At 42.8% G+C, this 17,958-nt stretch overlaps 1 protein-coding gene across 1 annotated transcript in view; it reads right to left on the reverse strand.

Moving 5' to 3' along the window:
- Positions 1-13,260, reverse strand: part of Hacd1 (3-hydroxyacyl-CoA dehydratase 1) — a 19,921-nt gene extending 6,661 nt beyond the window's left edge. Inside the window, 4 exon segments of the mRNA XM_031371811.1 lie at positions 2,614-2,702; positions 2,779-2,797; positions 2,968-3,085; positions 12,913-13,260. Of these exon segments, the coding sequence (XP_031227671.1) occupies positions 2,614-2,702; positions 2,779-2,797; positions 2,968-3,085; positions 12,913-13,049 (363 nt within the window). The 5' untranslated portion in view covers positions 13,050-13,260.
- Between the last annotated feature and the right edge of the window lie 4,698 nt (positions 13,261-17,958).

Here is a 17,958-nt window from a genome sequence, read left to right on the forward strand (position 1 = left end):
GGAGGAGGAGGAGGAGGAGGAGGAGGAAGAAATCAGATTAACTCATAAGATTTGAAAGTTAACATTGATCTCTCATTGCTTAACAGGCTAGAAAGGTAAATTCCAACCTGAATACTCCATAAAGGTTCTCATAGTCTGAACTCAGTAACCTCCACACTTCATCCGCAGTTACTTACCTCTCTGTTTCTAACTGTGGTGATGCTAGAATTTGTACTATTTCCAGGCTATGCTTAGAGCATCTGAGTCTTTCCACATGCTGACCCCTCTAATTAGAATTACTGTTTCCCAAACAAAGCCCTTCTTCATCTCTTAAGACCCAGCTCTGAGATTGCAGTCCCTTCGAACTTTCCTGTTATGGGTTGAATATAAAATGTCCCCACAGGTTCATGGGTCAAACATGCCTGATGGTGGCACTACTGGGGTGACAATGGACATTGGCAGAGGGGACCTAACTGGAGGACTCAGATCCCTGGAGAGGTAGACCTGCGAAGGTTAGACCTGATTTCTGATCCCTTATTTTCTCTGCCTCCTGCCTCTACTGTGAGCTGAGTAACTTATGCCATGTTCCCGCTGCCAGGATGCTGTCTTCTGCTCCATGCTCCACGTGGCCTGTGAGCCAAGGACTATGTGCTAAAACCATAGCCTCAAATGAACCTCTTCACTGCTAAGTCGTTTGTGTGAAGTAAACGATCACAGGGATTCAGTCAAACACAAGTCCCGAGCCTCTCTCAGGCCTGCTCAGCTCCTTGCTCACCTTCCCATTCGGACACGACTTTTCAGATTAACACTCATCGAACTGAACTGAAAAGGTTCTCTCTTATACATCAGTCAGTGCTCACTCAGCTTACATACACCTTGTGTGTGGCAGCCTTCAAACACTTCCCAGAAGACATCAGACTCTAGGTATAGAAAGCAAAGCATACTGTGCTCTTGTCTCAAAGTACTTAAAACAAAGGCAATCAAGTTAGCATTTGCATAACTATTTAGGTTCCCTCCATCACAGGCTCCAGAGAGTAAGGAACCCGTAGGCAGGCACTGTTGACAGCCACGTCCTCAGCACAGTGTCAGGCACAGAGTGGCTGCACAGCTGCTGCATGACCTGTGTGCCCAAACATCCAGAGTAATAGCTGTAATTGCCTTATTCATTTTTGGAAGTCCAGGAATTAGTACTTCGAGATGTGTAGAATACGTTCGATAAATATTGGTTGAATGAATTGATCAACTGTTGATAAATCTCAGTGGGAAGCTACTGTCAGAGCCTCTGGGGAATGAAAGGACCAGGTAGTTCCTTTCCCCTTAGGACCTCCCCATTCCTAACTTCTCTTTAAAGGTTCCCTCTAGGTAGTATCAGTTACACAACTCGGCCTTCCTTCTCCCTTCTTCTTGGAGTCTCTGTGGTTCTGGCTCAATTAGTATATTCCTTCTCTGTCTAGAGTCATCTTTCTGCTGGTTTGTCACTGTGGTGGTCCTGCTTTTAAACTACAGAGCAACTTTAGAAAACACTTGGGCTGTGTGTGGGGTATGTGCTCAGTACTGACCGTTCTACAGTCCTGGTTAGGGACAGGTGGTTCAAGTCAGTTGAGCAAAAGATCCCCATGAAGCGGGCTAAGGTGCAGAGTAGTGAGAGGGAACAAGGTCAGAGAGCTGTCCCCACACAGACACAAGGCCAGGGAGGCTCAGGAAACAGGGAGGAGGTTAAGTGTCAGCCCCCAAGCACAGAGGGGCCAAGAAAGGCATCTGCAAGGTGGGAAGCCAGAGATCTGTCCTCAAGTCAGAAGGAGACTACGGAGACTGTCAAGGTCAGAAGAGCTGAGAAATGTTTCTGACATGGGTTTAAGAGGCCCAGCATCCTCAGAGAGACTTGCACAGTGTTTGTTTTGTCTACATAGTTGAAGCCACTAATTAGATTCAGTAATTAGGTCTGTCTCCTGTCATGTGTCCATAAATAATGTGTCTATTTTTCTCTAAGTTTCTCAACTTTAACTTTCAAAATGTATTTTAATTGGCAAATTAAAACTGCATATATTTATGGTACATAACATGCTGTTCTGAAAATATGTATGCATTACAGAATGGCTGACTAAAGCTAATTAACTTACACTTTACCTTGGCATAGTTCTCATTTGTTTGGATGTAAACACTTAAAACCTACTGTCAACAATTTTCAAGTAGACATTGTCAACATCTGTAGTCACCACAAAACAGCTCTCTGAAACGTACTCTTCCTGTCCGAGATTTAAAAACTGCAACTTTTAATTCAAGTGTTTTCTATTTGTTCAGATGTGAAAACCTATATTTATGTTTGTCTGTACCAAACAAGGAAAAGAAAATGAATTGTTTACACTGATAACTTCAAAGATTTTTTTTTTTTTAACAAGACTTAGGTTAAGAAGGAATGCAATAGAAAAGAAAAATTTCAGTTGAATAGAAATGTGTTCACATCCAGAAACCCAGGAGGAAATGCTTTTAACAGCAGATGACTCTCCAAGGGAGCCCACCTCCTCTTTGCCCAGTCATTTGGCTCCCCCAAACACTACAGTGTTGATACTTTCGGTTTCTAACAATGAACCCCTTCCCTGTAGCATAAGTAGGCAACGTGTCCAAATCACTTACGGGTTTTATACTGTGAGTAATGAGCCATACCATGAAGATTCTTGAACTCACTTGGACCCCAGTCACGAGCACAGAAGTGGGTACAATTCCTGGAAGAGAAATCAAGTCAATGACTGCCTCACAGGCACCCTATAACAACAGTATAAAATGAAAGGAACAACTCACCAATCAGACAGTGGACTACCTGTAGGGAGATTGAGAAACCACGAGTCAATGACATAAACATTAAATACACATCAGCAGGGGTAGGAAACAAGCCCATGGGTATTATGTAATTAGCAAATGAAGATTCACACTGTCCAACTCAAGTATTTCCAAATAAACACCATAGCAGGCATATTGAAAAAAACTTACCTCAAGCAAAGCAAATGTTTGGAAAAATTTAAGTGTCTTCTGAATGCTTTTATATAAACCTCTGTGTGTTCCTTTTTCCATATAAAAGCGTACCATAGCAATAGCTAGAACCAACCACCTAGAGAAAATAAAAGCATTTTACAAAGTTCTATCAAAACGAATATTCCTGATACATGCATGCAATTATGGCAGCATTACTTACTTACTATTAGCGGTAACTAAGAGGTAGAAGCAACAGGTATCGGTCACTGAGTGCACACTTTGTGTGGTCACTCAACACTTTGTCATTCTACTGTAGTCAGTCTATAACGATACCTAAATTCAAGCCACCCTATTTCACTCAGTTTGCTCCCTGCAATATACCAACACTTTAATATACTAATATTGTAGATTGAAATATACCAGTACTTTAGATTTCTATCCATGGGACTCTTTCCTGTGGCTCAGAATATTATTCTGTCTTTAAAAAGAAAGGACTCCAATATATGCTACGACATAGAGATACCCTGAAGGCATTGTACTGAGGCAAGTAATCCAGTTGCAAGAGGACATGTACTTCATTTACATGAGGTACCAAGGGTGATCAGAGTCCTAGGCATTGAAAGATTCATAGTTGCCAGGAGCTGGGAGAAAGAGCAAGCAGGAGTTTAGTGTGTGCAGAGTTTTGTTGTCTGTGATGAACTTATGGATATGAATGGTGATGGCAGCCACACAAACTGTAGATGTACTTAATGCCACAAGACTATGTATTTTACAAAGTTCAAGACAGTTCATGTCATGTATACTTACCCTCACTGAACCTCTTGAAAAAAATGTCAAAAACCTTACAATACTATTTGTGTCTTATCCTTCTCTTAGTTCACTATTTGAAAAAAACAGCCCAGAGAGAAAGAGAACAAAAGCATTCTCTGGAATATATGAGGGGCCGGCCACAGATGAAGCCATGGCTAGGATACATTTGTTTTCAGCCATTAAACTGACAAACTGACAGAAATAGCTGCATGTATTTTAAAAATGAGGATTATCAAGGCATTTCATAATTACAGAATGTCATAGTGCCAGTTCCTTTATATTTCTGTGATAAAACATTCAGACCAAAAGCAAGTGGGATAGGAAACAGTTTGTTTCAGTTTACATTTCCAGATCACAGTTCATCATGGAGGGACATCTGGGCAACAACTGAACCAAACACCATGGAGGTGTGGATTACTGGCTTGCTTTCTCCCTCAGTTAGCTTTTGTTTTTTCTTTATACAACCCAGACCTACTTGCCTAGGGATAGCACCGCCCACAGTGGGCCGAGCTGTCCCACATCAATCATTTAGCAAGACAGTATCCCACAGACAGGCCCACAGCTTAATCTGAACTGGGCAATTCCTAAGTAGATTTTCCCTCTGCCCAGGTAGCAGGGTGGCAGTAAATAAACTAACCAGTACAAGTCTCAAGATAAAAAAAGCCATCCAAAAGCTGTATTCATAAGAAAATATACCACATATAATTTATGTAGGCACACACAGAAATCTTTAATAAGGATCACTTATTAATCTCCACTAAACAAAACCAGTGGGTGTCATATAGAAGAGATATATTCAGATCAAATATGAACCTGCTTTCAAAGAGTTGCTGTTGGAAGCCAGATCTGACTGCGATGGCCTGGCTGCTTTAGAACTGACTGTGTAGACTAAACTAGGCTGACCTCAAAGCCACAGACATGCTTTCCACATGCTAGGATTAAGGATACTTGCCAACACACCCAGCCAAAGGTTGGAGTTTTTAAAAAAGAAAAGAACATGTATTGACCCTTGTCAGCTTACACATACATGTTAGGTAGGCACTCTCCATGAATTTACACTTGTGGATAGCAGCTTTCCGGTACACACATCCCACACCTGATATAGTTCCTGGTGAGAGCTAACTTCCTGGTTTCCATCTCCACTCCTGTATGCCAAAGTTTAAGAAAGTTGCCTTATCAGTGGCTTTTGGAAGCCTGGAACACTCCATCTGTAGACATGAGTAGTTACCCTAGGCTTTAAGATAGGGAGCTATCAAGGTGTACAGTCAAATCAGCAGTTGTCCACCTGCAACCCCTTCAGGGGTGAAACGACCCTTTCACAGGGGTCACCTAAGACCATTGGGAAAACACAGATATTTACATTATGATTCATAACAGTAGCAGAATTACAGTTATGGAGGAGCAATGAAAATAATTTCATAGCTGGAGGTTACTACAACATGAGGAACTGTATTAAAAGGTCACAGCATTAGGAAGGTTGAGAACCACTGGCTTAAACGCATTCCTTTGTAAAGATAGCAGTGACTATACAGCCTTGACAAAACCGAATGACAGAGTGCACATGCAGGACCACTCTCCTGTCCCCCTGCTCAGCACAGGGCACACTAGACAGAACAGAACAAGGCCAAGCAAACGCCTAACAACATCAGACTTCTGTGATGCAGGAATATCAACAGTTACAGCACAGTAGCTGGAGCTTCAGATGTGTCTCAGACACAGCCACACACCAATTTTGGTCTTTGCAGCAAGCTTCTGACGGATTATTCTTTTTTACTGATGAAGAAGCAGACACAGAGGGACACCCAGCCAAGCCAGCTGAGACCTAGAGGCCCCACTCCTGAGCTCCTGAGCTCCTGAGCTCCTGAGCTGAGTATTCTCCTTGAGCTGTCTTGGCCTGACTCCAACCACTATGATCACAGAATAATCCATGCTTAACTTTACACTGTAAAGTCATAGGGAGAAACTGCTCGAACATTTCAATAGTATAATTTTAAAAAGTTTACAGGCCACTCATAGTAACGAGGTTAACTTCCTAAGCCTACTGCTGAGGACATAGCTCAGTGGAAGACTGCCCACCAACTACACAAGGAGCCCTCAACTCAATCCTTAACATTGGGGGTGAGGGGGCAGAACCTTACAGAATGCTTCTTGGAGTAATATAATGGGCAAGGCTGGGAATGAACGTCTAAAGTCCCCAAACTTCTGTCCTAGCATATCACAGCTTTATTTGATTCAGCTCATGACCCTGCCTTGTGTAAGGACCATTTCTGGAATCAGTACTGAACTAATCCTAAAGCAATCATTTGACTTGATGGTGTTTTAAGTACCTTCCCAGCTCAAAATGTAGTAACTTTATCAATCTTGGTTCTAAGTCCCTGCCATTCTAATAAGAAAACTAAAAGCTAGTGAAGACATACTTATTTTACATACGCCTGGCTTTTGGAGGCAGAGACAGGTTAGACACCTATAAAATCTAATTTTCAAGGCAATTACTAAGTTAGCAAAAACATCATCAAAGCGCTAAGTGTTCTTCCCATTTAAACAGTATTCATGTGGTATTTCAAGTTTGGTACTGTCCCATAGGTGGCAGCATTGTACCAGCTACATGTTACACAGGTGAAAACTAATGAAGGCACCAGAGCTGGAAAAGACCGCTGAGGGCTTTTATTCTGACTCCATCGCCAGGACCTGTGTAAACTAATTAGAGCTCATTTCCCAAGGATACCTTCACAAAGAATGCCCAAAGTTTCTCTAAGGGCCCTACATTCAGCAAACCTTAGGTAGCAGTTTAGTAATTAAACAAAACAAAACAAAACAAAACAAAACAAAACAAAATTCATAGGCAACTGGAATTTCTCCCATTGGGAACTCGTCTGAGGGAGGCTCTGTTGTGTTTTGCTTTTAAATGTGTAGAGATATCGATTACATGAAGTCAAATAGATTCAGTTCCCATCCTGACAAACCAGATTCTCGAGCCTGGTGTAAAGGTGCACACCTGGAATGCTAGCCCTCCAGAGCTAGAGGGTGGAGGAACGCTTCAAGTTCAAGGCCAGCTTGGTCTACAGAGTAAGTTCCAGGCCAGCCAAGGCTACACACAAACCAACAAAACCCCCAGGTTCTCTTTGTGCAAAAGCAATCAAAAACTGTTTCAAAGGAGTTTCTGCTTGCTTATTTCCATTCATTCATCCATTAATTCATCTTTCAACAAGTATTACTAAGATAGGGAGGTGTTAAACTAGATGTGAGATAAACAGGACATGATTTATTTTGGCTCAAATTGCACTAACTTATCAAGTAAAGATAAGAGGACAGCGCAGTGCCAGAACCTACAAAATGAAAGGGCTTCTTATGTCACTCTGGCTTCTATGTCCTTGACAAGCTTATCTCTTTCTTCTAGTGATCTAGGACTTTTTCTTCAAGATTTCTTCTAGATTTCTGGACACAATACCTGTTTCTTTGAAACACTTGGTTATCTACATTCATAGTTCTTTTGGAAAACTTACACTTTTTACTATAATACAGCTTCAAACTTACACAAAATTATACAGAATGGTACAGAGATGCCCCTATGTGCCTACTACCCAGCTTCAAGGATTATCATGCTGTGGTCATCTTGTTCCATCAAAGCCTCTACTCTTGATACTGATCTGATTAATTTTAATGAGATCCATGACACTTTCTAATATAGTCCTGAATATTTTATTGTATATCTCTAAAATTATTATCTTTATAACTGAAACTATAATCCCCAGTGTCCTACATAAAAATAACCACTTCTGGCTGTTATAAAACATTGAAGGGCTAGCAAGATGGGTGAAAAGATGTCTACCAGTAAACTTGATGACCTGAATTTGGTCCCTGGAACCCACATGGTGGAAGCAGAGAAATGGTTCCTGAACTTTGTCTTCTGACCGCATAAGCATCAGAGCACATGCAAGCTGGAGCACGCACACACACACAACCACACACACACACACACACACACACACACACACACATACACACACTTTAAACAGGATTCACCTATTCTAATTATTTGGTGTGCCTCTTGCATCTACAGGTCTCCTCCATCCCCCTTCCCTTCATCCCTCTCTTTCAAGTTATCTGATGAACACTGGGTGGCCAGGCCTGCAGGGGGTCCCACTGTCTTGATCTAATTGGATACTTGAGGTTTTAGGTCATTTACTATGTTCTGCCTTCTACACTTCTATAAATTGGCAGTTAGTTCTACGGTTTCCTGAGACTCTGACAAGTTTTCTGGTGTATTTCTAAAGGAGCAAAACATTTCTGGCTGTTCTTTCTTAGTGATGCTAAGAGCTATCTCTACTCACTGCCTGGATCCACCATTTCAACCACTGTCAAAAAAGGTCACCCTAATTTGTAATTTCTTCTTTGTATCCCCTTATGGTTAACAATTAGGCCTGCATGGGAGATAGCTTCCGCTTGCACACAGCTATACTTTCATACACAATCCACTATCAACTCTTAATTGCATTTCATAGGCTAAATTGCTACTTCCTTTTGCAATCAACACATGAGTGCTTTGACTCAAAGGCACCCATGCCTGTAAAGAGTTAAACTGAGAGGCGCAGAGAAGGTTCAGAGTCAGGATTAGGAGCACCTGCTTTCTGAGAACCACTGTTAGGAGATGAAAGACAGCTGGAGCCAGGAGACTGTATTTGCAAATCCCATACCTGGCAAAGGGCTACTTAAAGAATTCTTAAAAGTTAATATCAGGAAACCAAACCGCTCATCAAAGCAAAATAATTGGCAAAAGATTTGAACAGACACTAAGCTCAAGAAGACACACATGCTTGCCAACAAGTAAGCCCATGAACACATATCTAGTGTCATTGGTCATGAAAATGAAAATAAAATTCACAATGAGAATATACAATATACTTACTAGGTGTGGTGGATAGTTTTAGGTCAACTTGCCAGGGGCTACAGTCATTCAAGAGATGGGAACCTCAACTGAGAAAATGCTCCCATAAGATCAGGCTATAAGTAAATATATAGAGCATTTTCTTAGTTAGTGGTTGATGGAGGAGAGGCTGTGATTGATGTGGGAGGGCCTTGTACATGGGGTCATCCGGGCTGGTGGTCCTGGGTTCTGGAAGAAAGCAGGCTGAGCAAACCATGAGGAACAAGCTAGTATGCAGCACTCCTCCATGGCCTCTGCATCAGCTCCTGCCTCCAGGTTCCTGCCCTGTTTGAGTTCCTATCCTAACTTTATTCAATGATAAACAGTGATCATTGGCCATACCAATAGTTGGCAATGACATGCAGGAACTGTCTCATTTATTGTTATTGGTAAGGGAAAATGGCATTACACCCTGGGAAAAGAGCTCAGTGGCTGGAAACGCTGGAAATGTGACTACTCTACAACAGAGCCACTACACTTTTAAACATTTATCCAAAGAAAAATGAAAGCATAAGTCCACACATGAATGAACATGAATGTGAAATATATTATAGTCCCAAACTAGAAATATCCATCAGCAGGTAAATGAACAAACCAATCATTTGGTTTATCCATTCACTCAACCTACCATCCATAGCAAGCAAATGTTATCTAGAAGACATGGCTATCACTTCACATTTTAGGAAACGAAATTTGATTTATTGTTCTATCAAGGTGCAATATAACAGTATAAATCTTAAAGAGTTTCTCTTTTTTTCCCATTAAGTATAATTTCAAATTAACCACTAGGGCTAAGTTACTTTCTTTTGACATATGAGGTGCAGCTACTAAGCATCAGCCCTCTTTGGCATCTGCATCAGCTCCTGCATCTGTCCATCAAACACCTCTGCTAAGAACTTCACACCTATCACCTCTTTACCCCTTGTAATAATCTAGCAAAGTAGTTGTGTTGTTCCAGTTCTACAGGTGAGAAAACTAAGGCTCAGAGGTCAAACAACTTATCAACTTTACTCCACTACAGAACCTGTCATCAACAGTCTCATAGTGTTTAAAAAATAAAATCCACACATCAGCAAGGCACCTGCAGCCTTACAATGGATGGGCCGAGCCACCTGTCTATCTGTGCTTCGGGCCCACTGGTGTTGCCTAACTGATGTCTCCCAGCCTCCCGTCTCCCTACTAACACAGGCTGTCTCCTCAACCGTGTCTGGTAAGCCCAGCTTAGCCTTCAAAGATCCATTCAAATGCTTTCATCTCCTTCTCAGAAGTTTCTCTCAGTCTCCCTGACCTTTCAGTCCTATGGCTCCTGTTTTGTATGCACTCATTCTATGCCATATTTATTGCAATTAGTATCTACCTGTAAATGCTTCTTCAAGGATGAGCCTGGAATATATGTCTTACGTTCCCCACTTGATCTAAGACAATGCATTAGCATCTATAGGTTCAGAAGCATTTGTTGGGAAGCAAAGCACAGATGCTCACTACTATAGTCAAGAACCTATTATGAGTAAGCCATATATATATATCATATATATGAATACACACACACATATATATGATTTATGTATATATCATATATATCCATAAAAATCCTTCCATCCTTTAAAGGTGCCTCCACTCTGAATTTGCCTAAAGCCATTAATTATTACACAGCGTCAGGGTAAGGGGACTTTAAAATGTCCCTAGGACCAGACTTAATCCATAATTGTACATTTCTTCTATACAGTCTTATATAACAATAAAAAAGTATATTGATGAAAATTAGAATGACATAATTGAATATCAAGTAGAAACAGGACCTTATACAACAGACATTCATCATCGATGTTCTACAAGATATTCACTCACTCATTCACTCATTCATTCATTCAATAAGTATTTAGTACTTCTTGGGAGCTTATGATGAAGAATTAGTACAATATATGGTATGATTGAGTGACAATAAGTGGGACAGAGAAAAATCAAGGAGTTAGGGTGTGCTAATAAATCACAGAAGGTGCCCAGGCAAAGTCTCTCTAAGGTTAGAGATTTGGGCATAAACTTGAAGGGAGAGTTTGATTTTCAAATGGTAAATAAGGACATATGAAAGCTTATCTATAGGAGGCTCATAGAAAGAGGATTGCTCCATCTGGGTACAGTGCCTGGGTAAGAATCACAGTGGGCCCTCTCAGTACAATCGACAGACACACTTAGGATAAGCAGTGGCTTGCAGAAAGGAGGGCACAACAGGACTGAGTGTGAGGATACAAAGCTCAAAGCCCTCAAGGCAGGGGAGTGGAGAAAGGTTCAAAAGCGCTGCAGCAGCCACAAGAACAAGGATGACATCACAGAAAGAGGGAACAGCTGATGCAAAGACGGAGAGAGCTATAAAATGCGCTCTGGAAAACAGAGTGGGGGGGGGGGGGTTCAAAGACAAGGCAACTGGAAAGGTCAACTGAGTACTACGGAAATATAACAATGGTTGTCGATGAGGACAACCCTCAAGTCCCTTAGGACAGGAGATGCCCCTCCCCCACGGGGATTATTCGAACTTTCTCATTCAAGATCTCTAACTGGTACTGTGTAGTAAGTTTTCACTTTTGAAACAGTAATGTGGCCTTAAAAATGGAAAGCAAACTGGAGAGGGAAGGGACAGGCAATCAACTAACATAAGGTGAGTATTCCAAAAACATTTACTAACTTGATGAGACAGTCTCAGAGGAGAGGGGACACTCCTAGCCCCTGCTGCATTTTAAGGCAACATAGTATGGTGGGTACTGAACCGTCTGTCAGTTGTTTCAAGCCTGTTCGTTTTCTGAACTTTCAAAGGTCTGGAATTCAGGCCAGCAAGAGGATGAAGTTGTACAACTCTGGAGTCAGTCTCAGTGGAAATCCATGCCTGACACTTTCTGGTTGTGATCTCTAGCCAGCGCCTTAGGGTCTCTCTATAACTCACTATAAAATATTGTTCTGTACCCCTCACAGGATTGCAGAAAACTCAAAGTTAGAAGAAACAGACAAAGGAAGCAGCACAGTCCACGGCACACAGTAACCCCTAATAAATACAGATCTATGAACTAGCTATATTTGATGTCCAGTATTATAATATATACTAGATGATCAACAGGAACATTTGCTAAATAGAATCGCATTTTTCTACACTTGATCTTAGCTAACAGGTCAATTCAATTTATAATAAAGTTCACAGTTTTTCTATAAGCCTCAGAGACTGCTTTAAATATTAAACGTTTCTTCACCACTCTGTAACTTAAAACGTGCGAAGATATTGAGAAAGTAACTCTTTCTATAGGCAAGATAGTAAAGGACATTTTCATAGTGTGCTTGAGTCACCCTTAAGTCATTTGACAGCACTTTGAAGACTGATCTTGTATGATCCGAACTTCCAACTCGCACTAGGTCTGGGGGGAGTGGGTTTGGGGGTAGCGGGAATCTGGAGAGGGTAAGGCCGGAACGACGCTGGCCATCTGCCCTGTTCCAGGTGTTTCAGACAAAGTCCCAAGAGGGCATTTCTAAGTGCCATGCTTAAAAAGAAACAGTAGGTGAAGACACTGCCCAACGATCCACCAGGAACCACACGCCCAGGGTCCGGTGCCCACAGCCAGTGGACAGCTCCCGGCTCTGGTGAACAGACCCAAACCGTTTCTTCAACAGCAGGCGGAGACTGCCGGGCCGCCCCACATTCCTGTCCGGGTCTATACTTAACCTTCGGCCCGCGCCCCGTGCCGCCGCGCCACACCGTGCACCGTATTAGGCAATGCCCAGCGAGCGGCGGCCGGCCGCCCCGCCTCGCCTCGCTCCATTCAACTCCGCTGCGCCCCTCCCCCACCGCGCCGCGCGCCCCCGCCGCGCCGCGACCACCGAGGGCCCAGCACGCGCGCTCTTGCTCTCTGCGCCCCGGCCACGCGCCCAGTAGTCCGATCGCAAGTGGCCCGGCACACGCGCTGCCCCGCTCCACGTGCGCCAGCGGCGCCGCGACCCCCAGTTGGCTGACACTCGCGCTCTCGCTCCATAAGCCCCACCACCACCACCACCAACGTCGCGTGCCTCCGCCTCGACCCCCGAGAGCTCCCCCGTGCGCGTCCGTTCCATTCCCGTGCGCGCGCCGTCGCCGCAGCTCGACCCCCCAGCAGCCCCGCGAGCGAGCGCGCGCTCCCCGCGTCCCCGTGCCCGGACCGCGGAGGGACCGCACAAGTGCGTGCGGAGCGTGGAAGACCTTCGCGCGTACGTACCCGGCAGTCATGGCGATATTGTAGAAGGTGAGCCAGGCGGTGGCCAGGAAGCCTAGGCGTCTCCGCCTGCCGGTGGCTTCCTTCTCGTCGCTGGCCTCGGAGGCGCCGTTGGTGCCGTCCTCCTCACTGGACGCCATGGTGACCGCGCACGCGGACCCGGAGGAGCAGCGCACGGGAGCGGGAGGGGCCGGCTGAGCGCGCCCCTGAAGTGCCGCCGCCTGCGGCCGCCGTCTCGGTCCCGCGCTCCATGTGCGACGCGCGGGGGGTCGGCGCCGCCTGCCCGACCGCCCGCGAGGGGGAGGAGCGCGCCCCCGGCCGCGCGCCCCGCCCCGGCGCCGCCTCTCAGGAGCGTGCGCTCAGGGCCCCGGCCCCGGGGTGGGCCAGCCAGGGTCACGGCTTCCAGGCGCTGTCGCGTCGCGCGCTCCCGCGGAAGAGCTGTCGGCGCTGGCTGCGACCTCTTCCTAGAGAGACGCGAGCGACGCGCGCCCTGGCAGTGGGTGCCCCGCTGGAGCAGCGAGTGCACCCGAGGTGGCAGGGGTTTTGCCCGAGAGCAGGGTCTCCCTACCAAAAGGCTCGCTCTCCCGAGCTTCTGGAGAAGCAGCTCCGGCCCTAGCCTTGCCCCAGGCCATTATTGGGTCAGACAGACGGGTATCGTGGGTTCTAGAGATTTGTTCTAAAGTTGTATGCCAAAGGGAAGCTGGGGGAAAGGACGTGGGAAAACAGGGATAGGTGTTAGGGTATGTACAGGAAATCCAGCCACGGTGTTAACAAGTTCCCTATCCTGCTGGGAAGAAGTGCCCCACTGCTCTCCACGTTTAATCTCCCGTTTTTCTCTCTTCCTCACAAGAACCCTTCTTGTTATAGCTCTCTTTCCTTTTCTCTTTATAGAGTGTGGGTAAGCAAGCAGGCTGGAGTCAGTTTACTGAAATCCTACCCCCAAATTCCTGACTCCACCAATCTGGGAATTTAGAAGTTTGTGTGTGCCTAAATTTCCGCAAAAGAAAATAAAATGGTATACCTCATAGGGGTAGGGTTAAGTAAATTATCCATCAAAATCAGGTACTGACTTGCTACTGTTTGTCAACTCAAATATGCATATTCGTGTCATATGCATATTTGCATATGACACGTGCTGGCCCTGTACAATGAACATTAAATCACTGCCATACGACAGGCCTCCAAATCTCAAAAAGTTAGAAGGTCAGTTCTCTCCACATGCCAGCAGATTTTATTTGAAAAGCAAAAACCTACAGATCCATGAATGTATATAGGAAGAAAAAGGAGCATGTGCATGGCCTATTTATTATAAACCTCACTGAAATTACAATTGTCAATCTAGAATAGTAAGCAAAAGGGAATTCTGGACCAATGTAACTGCAGAGTCCAAATACACCATAATCTGAGGCAATTGAGTGTGGGAATTCTAATCTTTTCAATGAGTGGAACAACGGGACAATTACATAAAAATGAGTCTTACATCATCGATATATGCTAACTCCAAGGTGATCATAGAATTAAACACAGAAGCAAGCACTATAAAACTAGAAGAAAACAGCAGAATCTCTGACATTAGGAAAAAAGGCAAATACTTCTTAGGTATTGCTAATCATGAAGAAAGAAAGGAAGGAGGGAGGGAAGGAAGGAAATAAGACTTAAAAATTGAACATCAAAGTGTAAAAAATTATTCCAAAAACAATCTTAAAAATGAAAAATATTCACCATATATTCGAGTAACAAGAATATATGATGAATCTTTATAATCCAATAAGACGGGAACTGGAGAGAGAGAACTCAGCAATTTAAAATGCTTGCTGCTCTTCCAGAGGACCCGAGTTTGGCTCCTAGCAACCCAGTCAGTGTTTCACAGCCCTGAAACTCCAGTTCCTGGGTATCTAAACCCCTTTCCTGGCCTCCTCAGGCACCCACACACAACATTCACACAGAGAGTCATACCACATAGGAGTACAATAAAGTATTCTTAATTCAATAAAGGAGTCTGGTTTTGTTTGTTCGTTTTTAGCAAATAAGAGAATGTAGACCACAGGGGCAGGTAGAAATAGCCAGTGTCACATCCATAGATGCTTTGCTTCATTAGTTGTTTGGGAAATTTGAATTAAACCCACAGAGAGAAGAACAGCACCATTAAAGTGGCTAACATTTCAAAGGGCTGGCAAGGGTGTGTAGCAATTGGCCTTTTCCACGGGACTAAAGAGAACACTGCTTTGGAAAACAATTTATCAACTTATTTAAAAGATCAGCTTATTTAGTTGTCATATGGCCAAGCAATTTCCTCCTTTGTATTTAACCAAGGCAAACAAAAACATGTGCCCACACAATGAATTAGACACAGATATTCATAACCGTTTAGTCATAGTAGCCCAAAACTAAAAATAACCCACATGTCCATTAACACATGAATGAATAGACAAATGGTAGTGTACCCATTTAGTACGATATTACTCAGCAGAATAAAGAGATGAGCAGCCGGCCAGTCAACAAAATGAGTCTCATAAACGTTATGCAGAACTAAAGAAGCTAAACAAAATGTGTAATGTATGATCATTTTTTATGAACTTAGAAAGGCAAAATATCTAGTAGTGACACATTGCTTGAAGCTAATGATGTCTGTGAGGAAGAAAGCTCAAGACTAAACGGAGGGGGGCTGTGATTTCTGTTTTCACACCAAATTAAAATATATATAAAATATATTAAATATAGAAATACATGTCTATATTAAATTATATATTAAGTGTATGTTTACAAATTAGTGATGACATGAATCCCAATGTCGTAGCAGAGGTAGGGTTTATTCCATGGTTAATAAATCATCTCCCTTCCAAATATTCCATTAAAGCATTGAACTAGAGTCACTTCTTAACCATTTGGTTGAGAATAGTACAAACCACAGAACTTGACACAAGATTGTAACTCATTCTCACAATAATGATGTTTTTTACAAAGTTCAAAATATTTTGGAAAAATATTAAATACTTGGGAATAAATAACAGATTTACTAAACTGTCTCTTTGGAAATGAATAATTTATTGTGTACTAGTTGTAAATAGCTTATATGGATAAGGGAAATTAGGGTATATCCTCATGAGCAGTATTTTATAATTGAGGGTTTTTTTGTTGTTGTTGCTTTTTAAGTTTATTCATGTTTTTTTAAAGTGTCGGAGTCATGCCATAAGATCCTTCATAGATGGTCATAAGCCACCATGTGGTTGCTGGAAATTGAACTCAGGACCTCTGGAAGAGAAGCCAGTGCTCTTAACCATTGAGCCATGTCTCCAGCCCATGAGCAGTATTTTAGAGTGGCTAAGAAAAATAGTCTTATGAATAAATTTAAAATACATTCTATATTTTGGGGTAATAAGATGTGTTAGTTCCTTAATACCTTTCCTGCCAGGGAGTTGATTTAATAATCTCTTTACTTTTTATGGATGTCAGGAAGAAGGCCCCTTAAGTCCTACACAGAATCTAAAACCTCCTTCACAATGGAAGTGGTCATGAAGATTGATAACCTGAGAGTTGAGAACCAAGACTTCCTAAGAAAACATCCTTCTACTCTGTAGATGGTTTGCTATGAGAACCTCAGTCTAAAGAATTATTTCATACATAACAAAATTGATGAGGAAAATATCCACATGCTATGACAAACAGTTGCTGTGCAAAACTGAATATAACATTAGAAGGAGTATCTTAAATCTTTGGGGGTAGTGTTCAGATAAGCGAAGTCCAGGGAACTTGAGAATGAAGATGCTTTTCCTCTTGTAAATCTCCCTACAGCAACATCTGCACATTTCAATGTTAAACGCTGAATTGCCTTTAGAACTTTTAAAGAAATCTTTGCATACAAACTGCTTTCAAGAAACAGAATCCTCGGGGAGATCTTCTTTTCAAAGATCCTTCATAATGTGTCAGCTGCAGACCCAAACTAGGACTTGCTCCCAACCCAAGCTAGGACTTGCTCCCAACCCACACTGGCCGGCAGATGCCGGTTATCCGCTTAAAGCAGCCTGTGGCAGTTAGTAGGAAGGAGGAAGAGTCCAAAGTTGAACTATAAACTGGGGGAAAGTATATTTATTATAAACTACTATTAGTTATAAAGAGGCTATTTACAAACTTGGGCTTTATAAACCTTAATTCAACCACTTTTCAAAAGTCAGGAGGGAGAAAATAATCCAGGTAGAGAGAACAGTGTGAGACTGTAGTTTTCAAGCATTTTAGTGGGTTTGTTAACTATTTACTTTTCTTCCTCCATTTGTTAACATTGATTTTGACATAGACTGCCCCCTCTAGGGCTGTGTTAAGATACAATTTGCTGAATATACAAAGTGCCTCACAGGTGAATGTTGGCAAAAATACCCGTTTATTTCAATGTTTTTCTTTTTGTCCTTTAATAATATTTTTGTTTATCTTTGAGGATTTCATATAATGTGTTTTGATCATATCAGCCTTCCAGATCCACCAATCTCTTTTTAAATCTTACTTTATTGTTTTTAAAAATTCTTTTCTTTTTATTTCCTGTGCATTGGTGTTTTGCCTGCATAGATGCTGTGTGAGGATGTCAGAGCCTCTGGACCTGGAGATAGAATCAGTTGTGAGTTGCCACACAAGTGCTGGGAACTGAACCCAGGTCCTCTGGAAGAGAAGCCAGTTGTCTTAACTGCCAAACCATCTCTCCAGTCCCCCTGCCCTTATCTTATTCTTAACCAAAATATGACTACATCATTTCGCCCTTTTCTCTCCTCCCTTAAATCCTTCTCAAGCCTCCCCACCTCCCTGCTTCTTCTCAAATTCACAGCCTCTTTGTATTATTGTTACATACATATCAAAAATAAATATAAAAATACAACCCACAGCATCGGTTTCATGTTGCTTGGATACTTATGTTTTAATGTTGACCACTGGTATTGGGTAACCAATTAGCTGGGTGAGTGAAGACTAATTCTCCCTCTCTTAGTAGATATTAATCCCCAGTGGCTCTTCATCTGTGGGCAGGGTCCAATGAAACTTCACTGAATTCATGCTGGCAATTCAACG

The sequence above is a fragment of the Mastomys coucha genome, unplaced genomic scaffold (genome assembly GCF_008632895.1).
Source record: "Mastomys coucha isolate ucsf_1 unplaced genomic scaffold, UCSF_Mcou_1 pScaffold15, whole genome shotgun sequence".
Lineage (NCBI taxonomy): Eukaryota > Metazoa > Chordata > Mammalia > Rodentia > Muridae > Mastomys > Mastomys coucha.